General features: G+C 45.3%; 1 protein-coding gene across 9 annotated transcripts in view; it reads right to left on the reverse strand.

The window, feature by feature from the left end:
• The window catches only part of TMEM260 (transmembrane protein 260), a 40,635-nt gene extending 23,535 nt beyond the window's left edge, over positions 1-17,100 (reverse strand). For 2 of the 9 annotated variants that reach the window (XR_011141727.1, XM_009670655.2), the window contains exons 1-4: positions 13,204-16,420; positions 12,991-13,082; positions 10,097-10,128; positions 9,193-9,344 (exon numbers count right to left, since the gene is read on the reverse strand). Coding sequence is in view for 6 of the 9 variants with exons in the window: in XM_009670655.2 (XP_009668950.1) it covers positions 9,193-9,344; positions 10,097-10,128; positions 12,991-13,082; positions 13,204-13,235 (308 nt within the window). In the remaining 3 variants the exon portion in view is untranslated. Of the gene's footprint in view, positions 1-9,192; positions 9,345-10,096; positions 16,439-16,938 lie in introns of those variants that run through there. The other 7 variants (XR_011141729.1, XM_068947454.1, XR_011141728.1 and 4 more) reach the window with 6 other exon arrangements.
• Between the last annotated feature and the right edge of the window lie 6,893 nt (positions 17,101-23,993).

The following is a 23,993-nucleotide window of genomic DNA, read 5'->3' on the forward strand; positions in this document are numbered from 1 at the left end:
GAGGGGGAGGAGAAGGTTTCTTCCTCTCAATCAACTAAACAAAACCTTCTGAACATGGACAGAAATTCCTGTTGTCTTAAAACATACTCAGGAGAAACAGACACAGTCGTCAAAGAAGAGGTAACCCAGTCCTTTGTGAGCCATATTTTCCCGTGGCATCCCTAAATATAAAAGGAAACTAATATATATATTAATTATTTTCTTTTCCTTTTCAGGTACCAAAGATTTAAAAAAAGTGTGGCTGGGCCTCAACTCCAAGGAGGCAGGTAGTAAAAACTTCTTTTAATCTGGAATATTTTAGCTGCAGGTTTTTATTAAGAGTTAAATCAACAGGCAGGAAAACTGATTGAAATAAGGTATTTTACGTGGTTGCGTATTTATATTTTTAGCTTCTCATTTGCTGGTAATCACTGAAACATGTCAACTTGCAGTTTTAAATTTAGTTTTTATTCCAAGTTTGATACACCTTTTTGCTAGCCAAAACCACAGGTTACATCTATATGAATTCAAGTAAAAAATAACATTAAAGTTAAATAATTGATCATCATTTTCACTTTCCATTAGAAAATAATGGCTGACATTTCCTATTTAATAATTTGCAAAAAGTTTAATTAAAGTGACTTGTCTAAAGCTATATATGGATGGAAACTAGAATTCAATTAATGTTTTTGTTAAAAATAACTACCTTAAGTGCACTGGATTCATCAGGAAGAAAAGTAACCTAATCAAAACATGCCTTACGTTTTAATCTGATGTATCCAATACTGGAAATACTTATTTGTATCTACTGAAATAAACTGACCATTTCTGCCTTCAGTTTCCCCCAAATCTTTAAAACTGGCAGATCTCAGTCTCACATCTTTTTTTATTCAGAGTGGAAGAAGGAGAAAGCTCTCCTGCTTTTTAAACTCTCCACTGGTATTCCAGCTTTGAATCAACTAATATATTGGTTTTTTTTTTTTCCATTTCAGTTTCTCCCTGCACCTGCAGAGGATGGCCCTGCTGCCAACGGTTCCCTTAACGTTTCCACAGGCTCCGACTCCAGGGGCATCACCAACATCATCTACTTTTGCACTGCTGTGACTTAGCGTTTCCATGGCAAAAATCTATCATTTTAATGTATATTTTATTTAATGGCATGATTAGAATAGATTAGCGCATTAAAGATTTAACATTTCAAATTTAACTTAGAACAGAGTTCAGTTATTTGCTTTATCCAAAAAAATTTAAATTTTTGTGATCTAAGCTAAAAAAGAATGGGACCTAGAAGACTCAACAACAAAACTTTTGCCAGACTGATTTTGAGTGTCTATGTGCACTAGTGCTAAAGTAAAAGAACTATTTCTAAAAAGAAGTGGGGAAAAAAATCTAATATGAAGTTAGGACCAAATCAATATTAATTACCCAAAAAACCCAAGCCCGCTTGGTTTACATGCCTCTTCCACGCAGTCTCTTAGTCACAACCACTTAATGGACAAAAGCCGATTTCTCCTGCTCTCAGCGCTGAAGAGCCACCGCAGGTACTACAGGGAATAGCAAACTAGCTTGTATTCTTCCTCAAGGATCTTCACGTGAATAGCCACTTAAGTCCTGCCTGCAGAACCTGCTCCCGATGCTATACGAGGAAGGAGAAAAGAGCACGGCTTGGCTCTCCGACCCCCGGACGAGCCTTCAGTGCCACACGGGGAAGAAAAGAAGGTAATAAAAACCAAGCAAATGAGCAGGACCACAGGAATGGGCACTTTTGTCATAACTAACTGCAGTTGTGCACTTCAAAAGGGGACTTTTACATCACACAACTTCAGCATTTTGAGCAGATGAGCGATAGCTCTGCGGAGACAGGAGTGGCCCTCAACACTTCCTCCCCACCCTCTATGGGAATCAAATGCCTCTTCTGCTGGATATAGCCTTACACTCAGCCAACGACTGCAGCCGCTTACTGACCCTCCTTCTTCTTTTTGCAACACCCAGGTACTAATGGGGACAGTCAGGACTGGAGAACGCACATTTAGCCGGTGAGGAGTTCGGCCCTGCCCAACAACATTCTCACATACGCCCTCTTGCCAGCAACCCTGGGCTTGACCAAAGTTTCCAGTAAGGACACAACCACTATGGTCCTTTATTCCTAATAGCAAGTCTCTGCAGGTCCCCTTGGTAAATACGGGCCCGTGAATGTCCTCAGTTTGTGCAAGAGGTATCCTGCACACCATGAGCAGAAGCTCTCAGGATTGAACACCTTCACTCAGGATTTTCCCCTCTCTGCCCCAAATCAAGAGAAGTTTGGATTCTGGAAGAAGCTCTTAGCTCAGCTTGTCTCCAAAGGAGGCTTCTGAAAAGTGGGATGACCCGGGACTCCAGAACTGGACCTCGATGGGTCTTCACTTTGTCCACAACAAAACTCTTCATCATGAGCCCTTCCACCCTCTCCTAACGGCGTCCGCAGGTAGAGCAACCCGCTGCCTCTGCGGTGAGGCTGCGGCCTCTCAGCTGCTGCTGCACTATTAAATCCTAAACCTTCTCATGAGCACGCTGAGCCTGAAATTAGTGCGTGTAACCCAGTTGTATCAATACGCCATGGTAAACGGGATTTCCAGCGATGTTAAGGGTGACCTGACACGAGTGGTCTCTGATAGACTATTTTAGCAAGGATGAGATGTAACAGCACCAGCTTTGGCACCGACCCTGCCACTGGGGGGACTGGGAGACCCCCAAGAAAAATGCCACTGCAGGGACCTTGTGCCTACAGCCACACACCCAACATCAGGGCAGAAGGACGCAGCTCCATGCAGAGCGCCAGCACTCGGCTCCGTGCACGTTCCCGCAGAGCGAGATGACGCGGAGGCACCGGATGACGCTAAACTACTCGCGCTGCTGGGGTCCATTGCGACAAGGGCCTCTGAAACACGCTGCCTTGCAACGGCAACTTTCCAAGGAAAGTCGGGAAACTAAGTCAATGACGCAACGCCATGCTATACTAGAGCAGTTAATGAGTAGCGCTAAGTTGAATAAAATGCATATACAGCTGAGCACTTAAAAAATTCTCTGTACCATCGGCTCTCCAATGAGGCAAAGCAGAAAAACTACACTTTCAGCCACTAAAAATGCGAGGGAACTTCTCGCTCTCTGTCTTTGTAAAGAGTAAAGGTACAGTAGTTAGGACCCGTTATTTGATTCATAAACTAACAATAAAGAAATCTTTAGAAAGCAGGTAGGCGTTTATCACGGCCACCATAACAAACGGTGCCTGCTTCCAGTGGCAAAAACTCCGCAGGAACCGGCTGTAGCAGCTGCAATGTTTTATAAGTTTTTTTTTTTTTTTGGTAATTGAAGAAACTTTTCATAATCTGACATTTGTTAAAACCACTTATTAGAAATTATGCAGCACAGTCGCTGTGGAAAAATGAGCTCGCTGCACAATTATAAAGTCAGCCTATGTAGCCCTCCGCTATTGTATGGAGTGGCATAAACCCCACGGCGGCCTATCAGCTAACTGGCAGGCAGGGGGCTGCGCTATTCAAAGTGAGAGATACAAGCTGCAGGGCAAAAACCTGGCAGCTCCCATCTGACCCCACAATCCCCTACTGGTGACAGCTCCAAGCTCCATAGCAAATTAGGCCTTCTCATATTACAATTGGAGAAGACAGATTCCATTAGCAGTATCTGAAATTGAGTGGAGAGCTGCTCTGTTATCAGACTTGACTCATAAGCACTGCTATTAATCAGCGCTATGATAGCATTTATATATTTCAAGCTATCTGCCGCCGCTGTGATATTCCGCTACAAAGGGTTGATGGGACTTAGGAAAGTGAACAATAGAGCTTTCTGGGAAAAGCAGAGTAAATCAAGAAAGTCTATGACTTCCGCACATTCTGAAGGGATTGCGGTTTACATAAATTTTCTCCCAATTGGAGATTGAGCTCTTCCTCATCTTACACATGGGATTTAGTTGTCACTCAATGGTAACAGCTGTGAAAAGGTGAAGCGGCCCACCGCTCAGAATATTGCCTTCGCTTTTAAAGCAATTAACCCATGAACAGGAGGATACCTGGTGATATCAAAGGGATTAAGCCAGGCAGTGCATTATTAACATTTCCTTGAACTAATTCTAACTCTGACTAGCTGTCAGAAAAGACTCTTCAGTCTTTAAAAAAAAAAAAAGAGTTTTTGCCCTGCTTTTTTTCTTCAAAATGAAGCACAGTTATTTCAGCCTAATGTGCCTACTTTATAGAAAAATGCAAATGAACAGATTTGTTAATGTCTTTAAACACACTCAACTCAATGCCATTTTATTACGAGTATGAGGGAAAAAAAATATATATGACCAATTAGCCAGAGGTCATGATAGATATTCTTCTAAAAGAAAATTAATACTTGAGTACCTTCCATTCTTCTCTTCCTCCTAAAACTTAGTAACTACTTGTTACTTACGCATAGCTGCTTTTGAAACTGTGAAGATCTTCATATTGTGCTACAATGGCAATAATTTAAAATAATCTGTAATCTGGAAAATCCAAGCATGCCCTATAAGATTCCTTATTCTGGAAAGCACAGTATTTTAATTTGCTGTTCTTTGCCAAATGAAGCAATGGTCAAGTGCGTAACAATCCAAAAGAATATATTCTCTACTTGGGGTAAAGTAGTCCTCCCTTGCTTTGGATTCATAACACTCGTTTCCATAATCTAGCTCTTGGAACATTTAAAATTGTCCCAAATCCCTACATTACCCTCAGCGAAGATCCTCTTGAGTTGATCTGTCTGAAAAGGAACGTAATCAGAAGACGAACGTGTAAAGCACTCTAAAGTATAATTTCATCAGCTCACTGCGCTGTGGGGACAACGTGTTAAATTAACCATTATCTCCCTGCGCTATGTGCAACTGCTTAATTTCTGTGTTTTTGGTTTAACGCTGACATACAAGCCAGGAACGCTTCTTTCCGACACCTGGTCTTCAGACCCTGCCAAAAAAAATAAAATAAAATAAAGTCAACTGTTCACTGACTACTTCAGCTACAGCTAACCTGTACATCTGAGGGACAAGGAGTATTTCCCCACCCATCACACGCAGCAGACAACTTTTTCCAGCAGCGAGTTGTTTTATGCAAGCGGCACACTGCAACTGCAAGGGAATCACAACTTTCACCCTCGGTTTTGCCTCCACTGCCTCCTCCCTTGAACCACGAGCTCACTCTCGAGGGTGCGACGCAGGTAGCAGGTCTTCCTAACGCTCCAGCACGTTTGATTCACAGGGGCCCTTCCCCACAGAGCTCGAGGACATAAATAACTGGAGCAATAAACCTCAGATCTACCAATATATTAAAGTGCCACTTCCAAAACACCTTGAGGATTTCATAAAATGTTACCGCCACTCCTTTTTGTTACCAGTGCGAGAAGACTTGGCTTCAGTTTTCATCTACGTCCAGAGTTTCTTGCACAGTACATTGGTTTGGGGACAAAAAATATATATATATATATCTATTAGTCTAAAACACGACATAATACCTAGAGCACCAGCTGAAAAGATGTGAACTGCTCGATTTAATGCATATTTTCCCCTTCCAATTGTCCGTGTGCAACTTACTCAAAATAAAGCTGCCAAAAACTTACAAGAAGTATTTATAAAATGGTATCTTCTGCTGTACTACTACACCTGCAATAAGCTAGCTATACACATATAGAAAAATACTCAAACTGTGAAAGTTATACCCTGAAAAAATGCACTTAAAGCAATGAGAAGCATACAATTTCTCTTTGCAACAGAGAATGCAAAGAATGCATCATCTGTGCAGAAAATTACACTTTGGCAATCATATTATAAGAACATAATTGGTTTACTTTGTAAACTTGCTATGCTTTGCCTCCCACAGTAAAACAAATAAATATTTGTTTAAAGAAACAATCATATAGTCGCACTTTCTGCGTCCTAAAAACATAATGCAGTTCCTCTGTCTTTCAAAGCAAAGATGAATTATTTGCATCAGTTATAAGCAGTCTAAGAAAACTCTTTGTAAATGCCATTTTACGATAATTACAAGCAATTTATTAAGACTGTGCGGAGAGGAAAAACATATTTGATAACTAATTCAACAGAGCAAAATGCTCATTCGCTGATGGTCTGGATTACTGACAAAAGAGCTTTTTGCATGAGCATGGTTCAACAGAACTTTGTTTCAAGATGCAAAATCTGTGTTTAAAAAAAAAAAGAAAGAAAAAGAGGCAGGGGTTTCTTTCCGTCGATCCCAGCGGTGACTACGCAGAGCATCCTGCGCACCATTACCTGGGAGAGGAGAGATCTGTTTAAAGGATAAACGTACTGAACGCAAGTCGATCCTAATCCCGCATGCACTGCAACGTCCTCCTAAATCGGAACCAACGCCGCTACTGAGGGAACGAGAACTCCTTCGTTAAAACAGCAAAATAAATTGTCCTGACCCGCGCACGAATAAACTTGGGAAACGCCTCCTAAACAAATGCCTGACAAAAGGATAAATCTGCCAAAGGAATATATTTAATGTACACGCAGGCTGCAAAACACATAGAAAATCCCCCCCCCCCCGCCTCCTCGCCTCGCGGTAATGGTAAACAGCAAACATGCCCGGCTGCTGGGTCTGCACTGACAGAAGAAAGGTTTTCGAGGTTAAGTTCAGGTCACACGACAAATGAAATTGTAACAACCCAACTGACATTGTATAATGTCTTCTTCCACTCAATCAATAGGGCACTGTTAGCCCTATTACCATAGAGATGGCTTCCTCCTTTCTGAAGGGTGTCTATTGTTTGACGAGAGAGATTTGCCACTTGAACCGGGTTGCTCCCAAAGGATATGTACTTCATCAATTATTTGTGTTCCTAACATCTACATATTTTCATATTAGCGTCTCCGGCTTTCTTACGGCAGAACGAGCCGTTGCTTATTTTTCCTTTGGTACCAAAGGGCTTTCGGAGGTCACTTCGTCAGCTGTATTTTAATTAAAACGCAAAAATACGGAAGGGTTGGATAGACCAATTTAGATCCTTTGTGAGGGTCCGGGATCCTGGTTAAAAACAAAACACACAGTGCCTTCTGTTACTTCAGACTTTCAGGCCGACAGTGCCAATAAATAAATACTTTCAGGAAGATTTTTTTTTGAGGTATACAGCCAAAGAAAGAAAAATGTTTTGCTAAATGACTGTCTTTAAAAAAAGATCAATTTTAAGGTGTTTAAAAGGAAAAGCACGACACTGTAATTTGTAAACATAACTGACCCATAATATCTTACAATTCACTAAAAAAAAAAAACAACCACTGCTAGTCTTAATAATCGACTGTCAGTCAGTGCCTTACACCGATGAAATATTTCGCAAGTGTTAACAGTCTCTATCATCTCTCATTTCTTTGTTTTCTATTCTTTCATGCAAGTTTTAAATTGGACAGAACCTGTATCTTCCAAATCCAATTAAACAACAAAAAAGTGCAAACCCTTAGTAGTGTAAAAAAACTCCAAACTTAGCCTGTCATTTTTCTATTGCATTTCCAGTTTCTCGACAGCTAAGAAAAATTTCACATGATTGCACACACACAAAACTTGCATGCAAGGAATTGTCATGTTTGAGTTAAAACTAAAAATCTGGGCAGACCTGCACAACAGCTGTAACAGTAAGAGCAATTATAATTTAAAAAAATTTAAAGCCCAATACTCAAAAACATTTAGCAACTCCTTTCGGGAGTTTTTGATATAATCAAAATGAATTGTGCTCTGACACCGCATGTGCCACTGCACATGAGAGGGCAACGCTGCTTCCAATACTCCAAATATGCTTTAATATACAGAATATTAAGTTAAAAGACACTGACTTAATTACATATGTTATCAAACAGTAAAAGCAATTGCTTTAAATGCATTAGTCTGTAAAAATATTTAGGAATTACTTGAGCCCTTTCAGTATGTTTGCGTACACACTTTGGAGCTCAGTGTAAGACAGGCACTAAGATCCACTGCTACGTGCATGATGTTACACAGTCAAATAGCCATTTAATAGAGGAAGATTGTTGGGACGGACAAATCCCGTGCAGCCCTGGGCATTTCTCACTCCCCCAGAAGTTCAGGAGAGTTCAGGGCTCTCAGGCTGTACAGGATCTGGCCCGCTGCTTTTTCCTGCTTTTATTTCTAGGTCGCACTCGGTTCCTGGGAAGCTTTACCCGAGGGGTAACGTAGCTCCGTTAACTGGATGAAGAAAACGGCTTTGTCAAAATAATCTCAGTTATAAAGCGCTGCATTTTGTCCCTCCGTTCAAAGACTGTATCAACAATTCTGATATAATTTTAGATTTCGCTAACGTTTTCAGCCTAGAAACGCGCCCTATTTTCCCTGCAAAAGAACATTAGAAATTGTTTGTATTGGTTGCGATAATCCTCTCAAATATGGGTCAGGCGAAGGTTAAGAGCAGAAGGAACTTCCACATCAAAGACAACGAGGGTTAACAAAATCCCAAACCACGTGCAACTGCGTTTGCTCCCTTTTTTGCAGGGTTAGAGGTCTGCACAAAACGGATGGGTTACGGCAGCTCTCCCGCAGAAGGCAACACCTACGCTGCGGGGAAAAGCCGCTACCCAGCAAAATCGATGGAAGCGGCCAGTACTGATCTCTGCTCTTCATATTACCCTGTCTGCAAGCACTCGGGCGCAGGCTGAATTTCTGCTGCAGCGCTGGCGAGCAGCGAGATTACACGGGCGCGCAAAGAGAGCAGGTACCACGGGCAGGCAACTGCCCGTCCGCCTCCTCGAAGAGGAGCAATTAAATTAAGTTCACGGTTTGCCGATAGGTGAAGCTCATCTTGTTAATTTAAACAGACCATCTGCATCTTTATATAATGACAAACTTCATTAGTTCTGGTTAGTTAAACTGATCAGTGAATTGTGATAATGAGACCGAACAACCTGTCACGTCTTTGTAAGGAAAAGGGTGCACTTTTTATTATGGCTATTATCATTATTTAAAAAAATAAATAAAACCTTTTGTGCGGGAAAGAAGGTCAAATTCAGATTAAACTACTGTTCGTTTAATCAGAGGAACTAATTACAGCTCGAAACATAGGGGGAAAACAGTGGTTAAAAGGCCAGAGGGGAACAGAGGGTGCGCTAAGAAACGTCCCGCGATGCCGTGGAAGCGCCCCAGCAGAATCACGACAACAAGAAAATACCGACAATGACTTTACCTGAAAACTGTGTAAAAAAGCAAAGACGCTGCAGCTGCTCCCAACAAGCCGCAGAGCAGATTTACTCGGTACGCAACGGACCCGAAGGGCAACAGCCCAATCACCAGTTTGGCCAGCAGCGTGAACAAAGGGTAGCCGGGAGGGTGGGCGACCTACGGACAGATCGACACGTGCTTCACAAAGTTGCCATACAGCTGAAATAAAACCACAACGGCGCTGGAGCCCGGAACGAGCTCTCCCACGAGCTTGATACTGCGCACCAGGGTCTATCGCCAATAACGAGGGTCTTTGAACAGAAGCTTTTCTCTAACAATCGTTTTGTGCCAATTTCAACTTAGCAAATATTTTCTTGAGTGGATTTGGCTACACACATCACCCATAATAATGAATCGCTGAGAAAAGAGGTGACACATTTCATTATCGTTCCTTAAACTGCTTGTTGTTTGGGTTCACAGTATATTAGGGTCATTCAAAAGGCTGTTTTTAAAAAGCAGATTCTGAACTATTTTATTGGTTAGCAAGTTGAAAGACCACACTGCTATCGGATTACCACCACGCTGACAGTCCTAAGGTCTTGCCTAAAGGGATCATGCACCATAATAAAGTTTATTAAATAATAAAACTTATTAAAATTGTTAACCCGATTTATTTTATTCTCCCCAGCTTATACAAAATTTGGGTTGATAATAAGCCAGCTACTGTATATACAGTAAAGCCTTTGCTTTATAATTTAGTTTAATTGGATTTAAAACTTGAAGTAAATTGTCGCGTGCTGTACTTATAAGTTAGTAAAAACTGTGGTTTGAAAATAAATTAATCTACTTTACTCCATGCTTAATTAAACTTCCTTAATTCCTAAAACTGTTAATGAGAGCATTGATTAAACAATAAAACTAATACTTACTCCAAGCTCATATGCGGCTGTGATCAGCTCCCCTGTGAAAAAATAATGTAAAACCAATAATTACTATTAGGAAATGACACTCCTCCAAAGTTTTCAAAATCCAAATGCTTGCATTGGGGTTTTGCATTAATTTGACTGGATAAAACTGTAAATCTGTAGAGATTTAACAGCATGAAATTTTCTAAGAATATTTTCTCCCTCTGATGTCACTGCACAAAATATCTTTTGTATGTTTTCGCAAGACTTTTATGAACGATAAGTGAAGGTATACGTAGGTTCTGTTAAAGAAGGGCCTGAAATATTCAAGTTGCAGGCATTATTGCCTGTGCGTGTGCGTGTGCGTTTCATTTAAAACCAAGAATGCTTGATTCAATAACTTGCAAGCGTTAGAGCCGGGAGAGCTTACATTGCATTGTCTCTTAACAGCCTGGTTGCGTCTCATTAAAAAACACTGCTTTATATTTTTAAATGGGGTTGAAAATCATCATTGTGCATGCAAATCTACAACCACGTACTGAGGAATGTAGCTGATCTCTGATGCTAGAGGAATTCTTGCAACATCTGCTTCAAAAGTAACTCTTTTACCTGTCAGTGGATACTACATCCAATTGCTGTTCTCATTATGTAATACCATTTAGATTTTGCATTTCATTTGTATTTTACGCCAGGATGAACAACTGTCACAAAAAGAGTCATGTTAGCATAATACTTGGCATTTTTAGAGCACTCTACATGGAAGCATTTTGCAACGCTACTGAACTGCGTATATTAAATGTATTCAATACGCACAAATACATTAAAGGACGATGGGCGCAACAAAGGGGTAACAAAATTAAAAATTATGGCTGGTATTCAGTCCCTACCCAGAACAGAAAGGATTCAGGACACTTTGCAGCGTTTGCTACCTCTGCCATGCTAGAAAAGAAAGTCCCCCCCCCCCTTCCTTTTATTTATCCCCCTCAAATTGAGTGATCCAATCTTTCTAATTTCTGGAGTGCCAAGGCTGAGGTATATTTGCCCCATCATTACACAGTAAAGACATAAAATGAAAGGCACCGTTGCTTTAAACGCTAAATAAACAGTATTTTATTCCTGCACGTTATTACTTCATTACCATCCAACATAAGGGCTAAGGCTTATAGAAATGGCACGGTTAACTTTAAATCTTGACAGTTACAGTGAACCATGTATTTTAAAAGGAAGATGCAAGTCAACCTATAATTGCTGTTCATTACTGCTGTAAAATTACAGCTATCATCTAGAGCATGCAAGAAGCCCGAGGGACAGCCCTTGGGCTTTCTGCATAAAAGCCTTTCAGATGGGGGTTTTACTGTGCTTGCAAACACTGCTTATTTTTATTGCTACCCTATCTTAAGAAAGTTCCAACCTATTGCAAGATTGACAGAAGAAGCTGACGCAACGGGAAATGTGTCCATCCCAAGTCTGCTCATTTACTTCGCCGCAGCTCTGACGTTTCCGAAGCATCGCAAAGCCAGGAGGACGCACAGCTCAATTCTGCGCAGGCAAGAACGACTTGGAGGCACTCGGCGTTTTCCCCTGCCCAAAGCGCTCTCCCGAGGAACTACGCTTCACCTTGACTAACAGAACCAGGTTTAACCTCTTCCATGCACACTAAAACCAGCGCACGGGGCTGGAAGTCCCAGCCCCGATGACACCGACGGGAGTTTCGCTCCTGATTTCACAGGCGCCACAGTTTCACCTCTGCTCCTTCCAGAGCCGCTGCGTCCACTTAGGGACTCGGGGACGTCTGTGGTGCCGGCGAGGGACAAAGGACCCTGGCAGGCAGTAGCTCCTTAGAGGTCCGTGCTCCATAACACAGCCAGGACATTATGAAAAGCGCAGCGCAAACCCCAAAGTGAGCCATTTTGAGAACACAGGCCGGCCATAATCCCAGCCTGCGCCTTGGGACGGCAGCAAGGCAGGTTTTGGGAACGTGCTCGGATCGGTGCCCCTGCGCTGCCTACCGTCTTCCTGGTGCACCCTTGTTTTTCCTAGCAAATACCCTCAAGTTCGTTGTCAGGAAGGTGCAAATACCTGCAAGGCATCGCGGTCGGGCAGGCGGAGCTACCGGGAGCTGAACAACTAATTACCCTGCACACAGCAAAAGGTCATGCTAATAAAGGAAACCCTAAATTAGGCTTCCAGGGACTTTCCCAGCATGCTGGTAACTGCTCTTCTGTGCAGTTGCTAAGCAAGGTGAATTACCCATAGGCCAACGCATCGGAGGAACAGCAGGTAAAGATGGGCTCGGGGCTCCTGGCAATGTCTCCTCCAGCCCAGCCAGGGCACCGTAGCCTCACGAGCGAGACGTGGCTACAGACTCAGCTAAGTCCTTCTTGGATAGAGAAACGCGTATGTTGAAAATGCCTACTATTGACTTGAAAGATTATGCGCTATTAGGTTAATACATATTGCTATGGTATCGATCCATACCATGGGCAAGAACAACATCACAGCAATGCAGACACAAACCAACCAGAAAGCTGGGAAAAAAAACAAAAACAAAAAAAGCCCAGTGCATGCCATTGCCAAGCTTTGAAAGCAAAACAGCACAGCTTTGCCTAGGAAGAATCAAGGAAACAAATAATAAAACCTCCTAAATCACTTCGCAGGCTGCGGGCCCATCGACTGCCACTGGGCAAATCAAAGGCAGCGCGTAACGCGGGAGGAAAAGGGCTGGCACAGCCCTTAGGTTAGTAGAGATGGAGGCTCTACAGGTCTCTATCCGAGACAGGGAGCTGGGACGCTATCGAGACTCTGCTTTTGCATCCTCCCATCCCCTTGGATAAATCAGCACCTGCTTAGCCTCTTTCCCTAGAAACTTTATATGAGCTACTTAAGTGCTGAGCATTATATTATATAACAAAACTTACCTAGGAAGAACACAGCATCAACGTTTTGTCCAAAATTGATTTCAATATACTTCTCGTGAGAAAAAATGACCTGGGGTGTCTTCAGACACAGGCTGAAATTGAAGAGTTTATTCCGGCATAATCTTTGTATAAGAACATTTCTGACTGACCAACTTGATTCCCCAATAAAGGTGTTCAGGCAGCAGGCCTTATGGTGGCTGGAAATGGACTTACCCGGCAAGGTTGGGAGCTGAGGTCTGAAACATCAGAACACAGGTTTTTTGTTCTTTTTTCTCTTGAACTTGAGTTTATTTGAGCCCTTTTTAAGCTGTTTTAACATGGGTGGATGTTTTCAAATTAGCTCTAAAATTCATTCTCTCATGCCTTTATTATAAAACTAAGTAACATGAGAAAGCTGCCAATGAAAATATCTATTGCCTTTTACATTTAGGATTATGGCAGACTTCAGGAACAATTAAAAATATATGGAGAGCTTAAAAAAAAATAGGCTCCCTGCCTGAAAGTAGATACAGTAAATCCTTCAGCACCTCTTTACACAAATCTCTTCAGTGATTTTGATGGAGTAACTTTCAGATACATGCCCAAGTGTAGGCAAGTTGCTTCAGGCAATGCTGTGCAGAGACCTTTCAGCTAACTCCAACCAGGCCGGCTCGTGAACAGGAGGTGATACGGCTGAATTACCATGGTGCTATATGTGGGCTATTGCATCTATGAGAAATGAGGTGAATAACCCAAAAAGTCTTATCACAACAAGACGGCACAGCAGCTGCTGAGACCCAGGCAAGTATCCTTACATGCACCGGGGAGTGAGAACAGCTTGGCTGAAGACCTTGAAAATACACCAAATTGTGTTCTTTGAGGTCATTTCAGTTTGTGCCAGGATATATCCTGTTTTAGGAGGGTGAGACGAACCTGCCTTGGTGAAGCTCTAGTAAACACAAGCAATTCAGGCAGCAGAGACTTGGAAGAAAATCCAAAAAGATAAGGGATGGGAGGTCAAGGCACAAGCAGGACCACACAAGCCAGAGGATATTCTGCAGAGAACATCTCAGGTGACATCCCCACATCGGTGGGGTGTCCTCACTAGCATCCACGGACGCTTCTGCATCTCCGACACCAATCGACAAAACATACAGAAGCGCCACCCCTCGGTCTTACACCTCACCTCAACCAGAGTCTAATTTCAAAAGCCCCTTTCTAATTCCTCTACAATCATGTCAAAGACTCCAGCTAATGGTTAACCATCAATGCAACCTGCCTTTGCCAAATTTGCTGTTCAGTCCCACCTCTGAGGGCTGCTGCTCCACAGCCTTTGCCCTCTTCATGACGTGGATGGGAAGCAGCTCAGATAGGTCCAGCACCCACACCAAGGTTCATGAGGCCATGATGAGAGCTCCACAATCACAGCACTTTCCCAGTATGTTCACATATTAACCAATAAAAGCAGAATAAGTAAAGACAGTCCTTTATAAACTTTGGAGTAGAAGCAAAAGCCATGAGGCAGCACACCACCTAGCCTACCAAGGGCCATATTTGCATGTCTTCTCTAGAGCGGAGGATGCAAGTTCTTTGGAGAGGGGATTTAAAAATAAATTCTTTTAATATTTGGCAGCTCTGACTAGCACAACAGGGTCCCTCTGATCTAGGCTGGAGCCCACAAACCAAACTGGGTATACTAAAAATGAATAACAAAGTTGCGTGAGTGCCTATCTGCAGGCCAAAACGAACACTCCGAGAGCCAAACAACTAGGAGGAGTTTTGTGTAATGAAATCAAGAGCTGCTTCTATTATCTTTAAATCAAATAATCCTCAACTTGAATCACTACTCAACTTTACATTTGTATATGAAGAGCTATGTTAAATACATGCTGCCTTAAACATGGTTATACAAGAAGCACCCTAAATCTACCAGGTAACACTATCTTTCACGTAACTCTAAACAAAAACTAAAAGTACAATTTTAAAGAAAGGTAGTTAAAATATTTGTGTACACCTACATGTACACTTGTGTTCACCTCAAGCTGTAAATACACGTATCCACTAAAAGTCCACTCATTAAAAAGGAATTTTACATGCAGCTTCAAACTGGAGATGGTCAGGAGGCACAGTCGGACATACCTACTCAACACTCTTTTGGAAGATGAAAAAGAAAAAGTCTATCTAGGTACCTAATCCACGAGAAAAACAAAAAATCAAAGCATCACCTGAAAAAAATATAAGCCCTCCTGTTCCCAAATCACAGCTACACGCACGCCACAAAAAGCAAGAAATTTAAGCAAGACCAGGCTAAAAGAGCAAAACCACAAAGGCACCGAACAGGAAAGATTTTTTCCAGCCCAGGCAGCAGAACAAGAAACAAAGCAACAGTCTGTCCGTCACTGGCAGCAAGTTGTACTTTCAGTTGCACTTTCAGAAAGACAAGTCCACAAATCTGACTGTTGCGCGGGCCGTAGTTACGTGCGCCAAAGAAAGCAAGGTCCCAAGGAATCACGTTTCGTGATGCCACATCTGGCAAGATGGCACAGGTGGCTCCCGGATGCCTCAAGGCCTCTTCCTAAATCCCTCGCTGAAAGGCTCAAATACAGGCAAACTATTTGCTATAACAGCCCGGCACCTTGAGTAACCAGTGTGGTTTGGGGTGCGAGGGACAGGATCCGATCTGAACGAAAAAAATCACTTTTCAGTGAGGCATCCCAACGACGGCAAAGGGAAGCCCTGTGACGGCACATCTAGGGGGTACTGGGGATGACCCCCAAACGCCCACCGCAAGGGGGTGGCCATCTGCCTGGGGAGGGGGCCCACAACGCACCCACCCTAGCGGGGCAAGCCCCAGGCACCGAGCCCAGCAGACTACGATGGATGATCCCAGTGGGGCGAACGACCCTCCGGGGCAACTGCACCGCGACAACCCCGGCGGCACGACCGCGCCGCGCTGCTCCTGCGGGGCGACCGCCCCAGCGGGGCGACCACCACGCACCTACAACGAACCAGCCCCGAGGGGGCGGAGCGCCAGCCTCTATGGGGCGGGCAGCCCTATGCCGTGACCGGGATACATCTGTCCCTGTGGGGCGAGTGCCCCCCCCCCGTGCGGCAACGGCCCACGCACCAGCCCCTATGGGGAACAAGCCTCTATGGGATGACCGCGACGTAGCAGTCCCTATGGGGCAAGCGCCCCTATGGGGTGACCACCCATGCACCAACCCCAGTGGCCTGAGTGCCCCATGGGGCACCCATAGGGTGACCCCCCTTCGCCCCTACCCCTGCAAGGCGGTGCCCTTACGGGGCGAGTGCCCCTACAGGGTGACCTCAGGCCTTTATCCCTATGGGGTGAGTCCCCCCCACCATAGGGCAAGTGCCGCTATGGGGTGACCTCAGACCCCCACCCCCATGGGGTGAGCCGCCCCCCCAAAAGGGGCAAGTGCCACTATGGGGTGACCTCAGGCCCCCACCCTATGGGGCGAGTCCCCCTTCTATGGGGCAGGTGCCCCTATGGGGTGACCCCAGACTCCCACCCCCATGGGGTGAGTCCCCCCCCCCCAAAAGGGGCAGGTGCCCCTATGGGGTGACCCCAAACCCCCACCCCCATGGGGTGAGTCCCCCCTCCCAAAAGGGGCAGGTGCACCCATGGGGTGACCCCAGGCCCCCACCCCCATGGGGCGAGTCCCCCTTCTATGGGGCAGGTGCCCCTGTGGGGTGACCCCAAACCCCCACCCGCATGGGGTGAGTCCCCCCCCCAAAAGGGGCAGGTGCACCCATGGGTGACCCCAGGCCCCCACCCGCATGGGGTGAGTCCCCCCCTCAAAAGGGGCAGGTGCACCCATGGGGTGACCCCAAACCCCCACCCCTATGGGGTGAGTCCCCCCTCCCAAAAGGGGCGGGTGCCGCTATGGGGTGACCGCCCCCAGGGAGGCCCCTCGGCGGGCGGGCGGGCGGCGCTGGGTACGTTACCCGCGTCCCCGCCGGGCAGGGCGGGCAGCAGCGTGGCCGCGTACAGGGCCGCCACGGCCGCGCCGAGCGCCCCGGCACCGGCGGCACCGGCGGCACCGGCACCGGCCCCCGCGCCCATGGGCGCCCGCTCCTTCCGCGTGCGGCGGCAGCGCCGCCCCACCCCGCCGCGCCGCGGGGGTGGCCGCGCCGCCCCGCGCCGCCCCGCCGAGCTTCCCGCTGCCCCCTCCCCACCCCGAGAGGTCTGCCGGGAGCGACCGCCTTCAGAGACAGAAGCAAGAATAAACAGCCGCGGCTGCCTCCCCGGCGGGCCGAGCTAGCGGCGCCGTCCTCCCTGCGCTCCCCCCCCGCCTCTGCGGGAGGAGTTGGTACATTCCGAGGGCGGGGGAGCCGGCCGGGAGGGAGCTCCCGCGCCCCCTGCGGTGGCGAGGGGTAGTGCAGGAGGGCGAGACCACGGCGCGGGAGGGGGGCACGGGTGAAACCATTGCGGAGAAGCGGGGTGGGGAAGGGGCTGCTGAGGGGACGGAGGCGCCGCTGAGTTGGCGGCGTGAGGCCGCCTGGCCCAGCGCGGGGCAGCTGCCCACCCCAGAGCGGCTCCCAGCTCATCCTCCTCACCCGGGGTGGGCTTTAAACCAGCTGGGAGGCCAACCTACCCCATGCTGGGCTGCCCCAACTCTTCCCTGCTCACAGGCAGCCCTGGGGGGAGACATGTCCCACCAGTGTCTGTGAGGAGATGGGTCCCACCAGTGTCCAGCCTCCGTCTGCACCCTCAGAGCAAGATGTGTCCCACCAGTGTCCAGGGAGAGACGTGTCCCAGTGGTGTCCAGCCTGTGCCCATGCCCTCAGGGCGATACTTGTCCCACCAGTGTCCAGGGTGAGACGTGTCCCCCCCCAGGGTCCGGCTTCTCCCCATGCCCTCAGGGCGAGACGTGTCCCACCAGTGTCCAGGGTGAGACGTGTCCCCCCAGTGTCCAGCCTGCGCCCACACCGTCAGGGCGAGACAGGTCCCACCAGTGTCCAGGCTGCACCCTCAGGGCAAGACGTGTCCCACCGGTGTTCAGCCTGCGCCTACACCCTCAGGATGAGACGTATCCCACAGGTGTCTGGGGGAAGACATGTCCTACCGGTGTCCGGCCTGTACTCCACAATTCGGGTCGACCTATGTCATGGTTCTTGGACAAGAATGGCGGTGATTAGGCCAGAACCACAGGCCTGGGCCTCCTCGTCCCAAATTCTGTACCAGCATCACTGCTTTTCACTCTCCTCCCCCAAACTAAGGGCATTTTCCCATATTTTGCAGAAACGCTTCAAACTTGGATTCCCTGCCTATGCACCAGGCTTCTTTTTCCTCTTGCAACCCCCCGTCCTTCCCTTTTTACTCCCTCTTTCTCCTTTCTGTCTTGTCTTCCTCCCTCAAACCAATTTCAAGCCTGCTTTTATGATGCCTTTAATCTGGAGGCAGACTCCCAAGCAGCATGCGCAAGAGCGCCCGCCACTCTCATTAGACACTGAACTTTAACCACTGAATTTTAAACATTGCGCTCTGAATGCCACGTATTGCTTGACTTGTTATATGTACTACTTGCAACGGCAGACTGAAGCGAGGGGCTCCTCTTCTGCTTCTTAAACTGATGTAAATCTGGAGAAAAGGCACATATGGGTTCTGCTGGTGGGAGGGGACGCAACCCAAGGCCTGATGGCAAAGGTTGTGATACGTGTTGCTTTGTTTTAAGCGTCTTAAATAAAGCTTGAAGTGCAAATGTGGCATTAGATATGAACAATAAAGATTTACGCCCTGAACGAGCAGACGTAAAACACTGATGAAGAAAAGGATTGAAGGTGACAGTTTACAGAATATTAAAAACACCAATTCACACTGAGGGAGTAGTTAGAGAGAGACCTATCGATAGAAGACTAAAACACATCCACAGAAATCATTTTGGGATTGCACAAAAGACCAGCGAGGCCATACCTAGAGAACAGAGTCAGATTAAGGAGAAGCTTTTGAATACAAATGAAAAAGGTATAGAAGAGGGTAACTGGGATAATAAACAGCTGTACGGATTAGATCTAAGTGGAAACGTTAGAAAATTAGGTTTGCATTTATTAAAAAAAGAGCAGGATTGCGGGTTGGCATGACTGAAAAACGGTATATCACATTCTGAGGAATGGAGAAGCTGATGCTGCCGGACCATTTTGAAACATGATCGACACACACACACACACACAAAAAGGGGGGGCATGAACTGAAACTGAGAAAAGTATTAAGAGAATTTAGGGAAGGTTTCTTTATGCGGTCTGGCTGCAGCAAAAGAAACTGCAGCTGTGACCCACTCAGAAGTTAATCAGGTTGCTAGAAGAAACTGGTATTTCAGGGTGTAAACGCTGGCTGAATAATGGCTGGGCCCAAATGGCTGCCTTCCATCCAGAAGGCAACTGCTTGGCTCTGTGGTGACCAAGTGTGCTTCAATATACTCAACTTGTTGGCAGGTTTCAAATGTTATTGGCTGAGGTTCATCAGGGAGAAGAAAAAGATATGTTGCAATTCTCAGCCAGCCATTGTCACTATGGTAATGAGAGGGGTCATTGTTCCTGCACCCGTTGGGGCTGCTAAAATGTAATTTTAGCAGCAAAGTGCACAGTCTGTTTATGAATGCAGGCTGGTGGCGAGGCTCTTTACCCGAAGTGTGGCTTTTTTCTTTGCAGCATTTTTCTTGCTTTGTACTTAACTTGGAAAAGGCATCCAAAGACAATGTTAACTGTGACTGACTACAATTAGATTGAGGGGGGAGGTAGCAATTTAAACGCAAATATCAAAGTGTGGAACAGTAACTGGTAATCATATGGTAAGGACAAACTATTCTTTAATTGTCCTGCAAGTTGTTTTATCTCTTTGTCTTGCAGAAACTGGAACTTTTAGGGTGCCAGTGACAAAGTACCTTGCTCTAATGTGGTAGGGCAGGTTCACAACAGCCTTCATTTTATTGAATAACTATTACCCTTTCAAAAGCTAGCATTACAGACACGCTTTATGTTGGCACAAACACTTCGGAGAGTGCATTTTTCTTCTGCAGGCAGAAATCTTTTAATTCATGAGATTTGACTTCTCTTTCTTTCAAAGGTATAAACCTTTGAAAGGCTGAGCAAGACAAGTAGTACAAGTGAACCCTCTCTTTCTGTATTTATCAAGAGTGTGAGCCAGGCAGATATTTTTAACTGTTTTCATTGACGTACTGAAAGCAGAGTTGTCCAAGCCCAAGTTAAAATCACCTCACTGCAGGGCAATTCACACCACCCCTCTGGGCTTTGGCAAAGCCTGGAGGATGGGCACGGCAGCAGTAAAAAAGTCATCCTTCCGAAAAAGCGCTAGGGCAAGTGAAAAGCTTTGGAAACACAGGCTTGTGCTACACACGTTGATTTATTAAAAAAAAAAAAAAAAAACCTGGAACTTGTAGCACGAGAGCATACTCTAGCGGTAAGTAAGCAAAGAAAGTGCTTCTGGTTTGCGCAGTCTGAGTGCTGTGCATTGATAATGAGAAGCCTCCCACCTTTTAGTGGGAGGCTAATTCTCTCCTATCTCCTGTTGCAAGACAGCGTTGCTCGTCCTCCACTCACAGCCTGCAAGGAAACGCTCAAAGCAGGCAGAGAAAATAAACAGGAACTTTTAAAGTAATTTAAAAACACAACTTGAGAACATATCTCCAAAAATGTGTACTTAGAGAGTTGTCTTTTTAGCAGGCTCTTTTGCAGATTTACCCCTGAGAAACGCAGTTTAAAGGAGGCAGGAGATAGGAAAAAGGAGAATAATACTTAAAGCAAATTCTGTTCACCCATGGCAGTGTCATTACAAACTTGAATGAGCACAGTTATTGCAAATAAATAAAAACAATAGACCAGAACCAGTTTTACATAAGAAAATACTGAAATACTGTTCAATTAGTCCTAAGCTTTATTTAAACCCTTTCTTTTGCCCATCAGGTGATAAGGTTAATATAGAAAGCACTCATCTGCTGTACTTGTGTAACAACAGTCAGCATCCATTTAATGAACTTGCATGTATACACATTTAGCAAAGCTTCAGTATTGGCAGCTCTGGACTGGTGCAGAATTTTAATAGCAAAGTAGTCAGTCCTGGTCTTAATCGTAAGTATCCTTATGCAATAAAAGCAGGTACTCATGAGAAGCTTTAACAATACAAATAAGCACTGTTTCTATATTTAAGCAAGAAGTTTGGTGGTATTTTCACTGATGATATATGCCTGCTTGCAAAGCACAAAGAGGAAGATTACCATAGTTTTATTTGTTTTTAAGTGGCTTCAGTAAGCTGCATTTTTTTTACTTCCTTTTCTGAAGGGGAAGGAATACCAGACTGAAATCACACATCTATGACAGAGTGACTGAAACATCTAGACATGGTGCAGAGAGTACTTCCAAATGGAAGTAGTAGATGGACTAGTACTCTCGCTCCAGCAAGCATCCCTCCATCCCTCATGCACATGTCCCTGAGCCCCATCCCACACACTTAAGCAAGCGCACGTGTTCAGTGTTTCTGAAGTTAGTGGACTCCGGCTACATCTAATCTGGCTGTGGAATTAGCCCAGGCTGGTGGGCCAAGAACAGATTCAGATATGGCCAGTCACCCAAAGCATCCGAGTCCCTAGATACCCTGCACAGGTTAATATGCTGCCAGGCACTTGCACCCAGGATGGTTGCAGACTGTGGAGATGTCAAGCAAAAGATGGGGTGCACTGCCTTCATGCCTAAGCTAGGAATAGCCTCTTCAAAGTAGCATAAACATAGCCATGTTCTCCTTCAGAATGGAGAGCTAAGAGCCAAAATACTCATTCACCCAACTGGGCCATGGCTCATTATATTTACCCTGGCCACCTATGCCCAATTAGATCAAATTCAAAAGAGAGGAAAAGTTCTCCCTGATGTTATTATATTCATGGACATTTCATGCAGAGCAGCAGCTGGGCAGAGGTGAGATACTGAGATCAGTGTTCCCGGTGGGAAGAAGGAAGAGTTCAGCTGTTACCTGGTCTGCTTGACAGCAACCAGCTAGCCGGACAATCTGCACAGCGTAGGGGGTAGCATCATGCTGTCTTTTGTTTGGCATGGGGAAGGGATCCTGGGGTTGTGGTTGAAGAGCTGGGAGAATTGAGAGGATCACATCCAAGGGAAATCGGAATCCATTGGGTCCACCACTCACAGGACAGCTTGCTCCTTATTTCAAAATTCAGTTTTGTTTTCTTCCCGAAATAAAAAAAGTAGACTAACCTAATTTCCCCAGGCAGATCTTATTTTCCATGATTTTGCAACTTTATAAAACATGTTTTACTGTCTTGCAAAAGAAAACAAATGCCTGCTAGCCACAGTTCTTAGCAATCTTTCAGCTGATTTTCTGACACACTGAGCAGTCGTGCATCCCATTTGTCTCAGCCGGTTTTCCCAGAACTCTTGACAATCAGCTCTGTGTTTTTACACCTGATTTTCTTAAACTTATATTATTTATTTGTCCGCAACCTTTATTGGCAGACTCCGATCTGATGTCTGATCTGCACAGTGATTCCACAAAGGCACCGAAGCACTCCAGAGACCATCTTCTCAAGAGTGCAACTGATGCACCACAGGAGGGCCCCATTCCCATTGTCCCCATACCGCTGAATTGTACTGTGATTACTACTTGCAGGAAGAGAAGAACACCGGCAACACCTTTTCCCACTACAAAAAACATATCAAGAGTTTTCTTCCTTCTTTTCAATTGCATATGTTAGAGATCAATTGCCATCTTGTGCCTTGGCCTCCAAACTCAGCAGCCTGGCTTGAGACATGCCCAGACTCAGCATGCAGCTGAAGACCTGCAATAGCAGACAGTACCTAACACTTCAGGGATCTCCAGTTGGCCAGACTCTCCTTACTTCACCTATGTGCCCAGTTCCAGTAAAGCTCAGCAGATAACCCACATAGGTAAGAATTTTTCACGGTACATCCAGTCCTCTCTGTTTCATTCATGTCTATTAAGCTGTGATCAGTTTGTACCAGCTGAGGGTCATGCTCAAAGAATTTTACATTATATTCGGCATAGATATAGACAGTACTTCTCCAGCAAGCCCCTTTTCACTGCAAAGATAGATTTCCCCTTATGCAAAGATACTACTGATCGCATATGCACTCACAAGAAGGTGAGGGATAATATAGGATTTAAGTGGTACCTGGTCCATGTGTTGATACTGTGCACAAAAGATGAGTGTCAAGCAGGACAAGAATTGCACTCTCCCTAAAATCATTCTTCTTACTTGGGTTTACTTGTGTCTTTGTTATACCTTTCTCTGTCCAAGCCTGCCACATCTTTATTGTGTTCTTGCAGTGAACAAGTCTGTGATGCTGCTATTGGTAGCTCAAGCTACTATGAGTTTTCTTTTACCTAGTTGGAAACTGATGGAGTTCCAGGGTCAGTTCAAAAATCTATGCTCTTCCACAAAGTCATTTGATGAGTCTGTGGTAAGATTGCAGTAGGAATCTTTTCTCTTCCACCTCCAAGCTATTCTGCTAAGGTGAGGTTCCTGGCCAGAACTGTGATGAGTTGCTATATGGCCAGAATTAACATGTGTTTCCACAAAAGATGCTGGACAACAGCAGGTAGTATATTACAGCAGGAGAAAAGGTGATCTAAGATACACTTCAGCCAAGAACTCTCTTTTCCTAATAAGACTGCTCCACAGAGAGGAGGATCTTGTCCCTCTGGCAGGCATCTGCCTCCTAATAGGAAGACAATGAGAAGTCTTAAATACAGGCAGAGCCTGGCATATACCCAGACCTACTTTTCCGATTCACATCACCAGTAGCTTGGCATCCCTGCGGCTACAGCATTATGTGAACAGTCCATATTCAATCTAGCTGCAAATGCCAGCTGTCCTGTGGAAGATGATGTAGGAAGGTCCCGAAATTCAATTTATTTGCTGGACAGGAGCTGTGGGACATCACTACAAAGGCCCATGGTTCACAGAGTGAAAGACCAGGCTAGCACACTTTGCCCAAGCTATCTGCATCACAAG

Source organism: Struthio camelus, chromosome 5, assembly GCF_040807025.1.
Source record: "Struthio camelus isolate bStrCam1 chromosome 5, bStrCam1.hap1, whole genome shotgun sequence".
In the NCBI taxonomy this organism is placed as follows: Eukaryota; Metazoa; Chordata; class Aves; order Struthioniformes; family Struthionidae; genus Struthio; species Struthio camelus.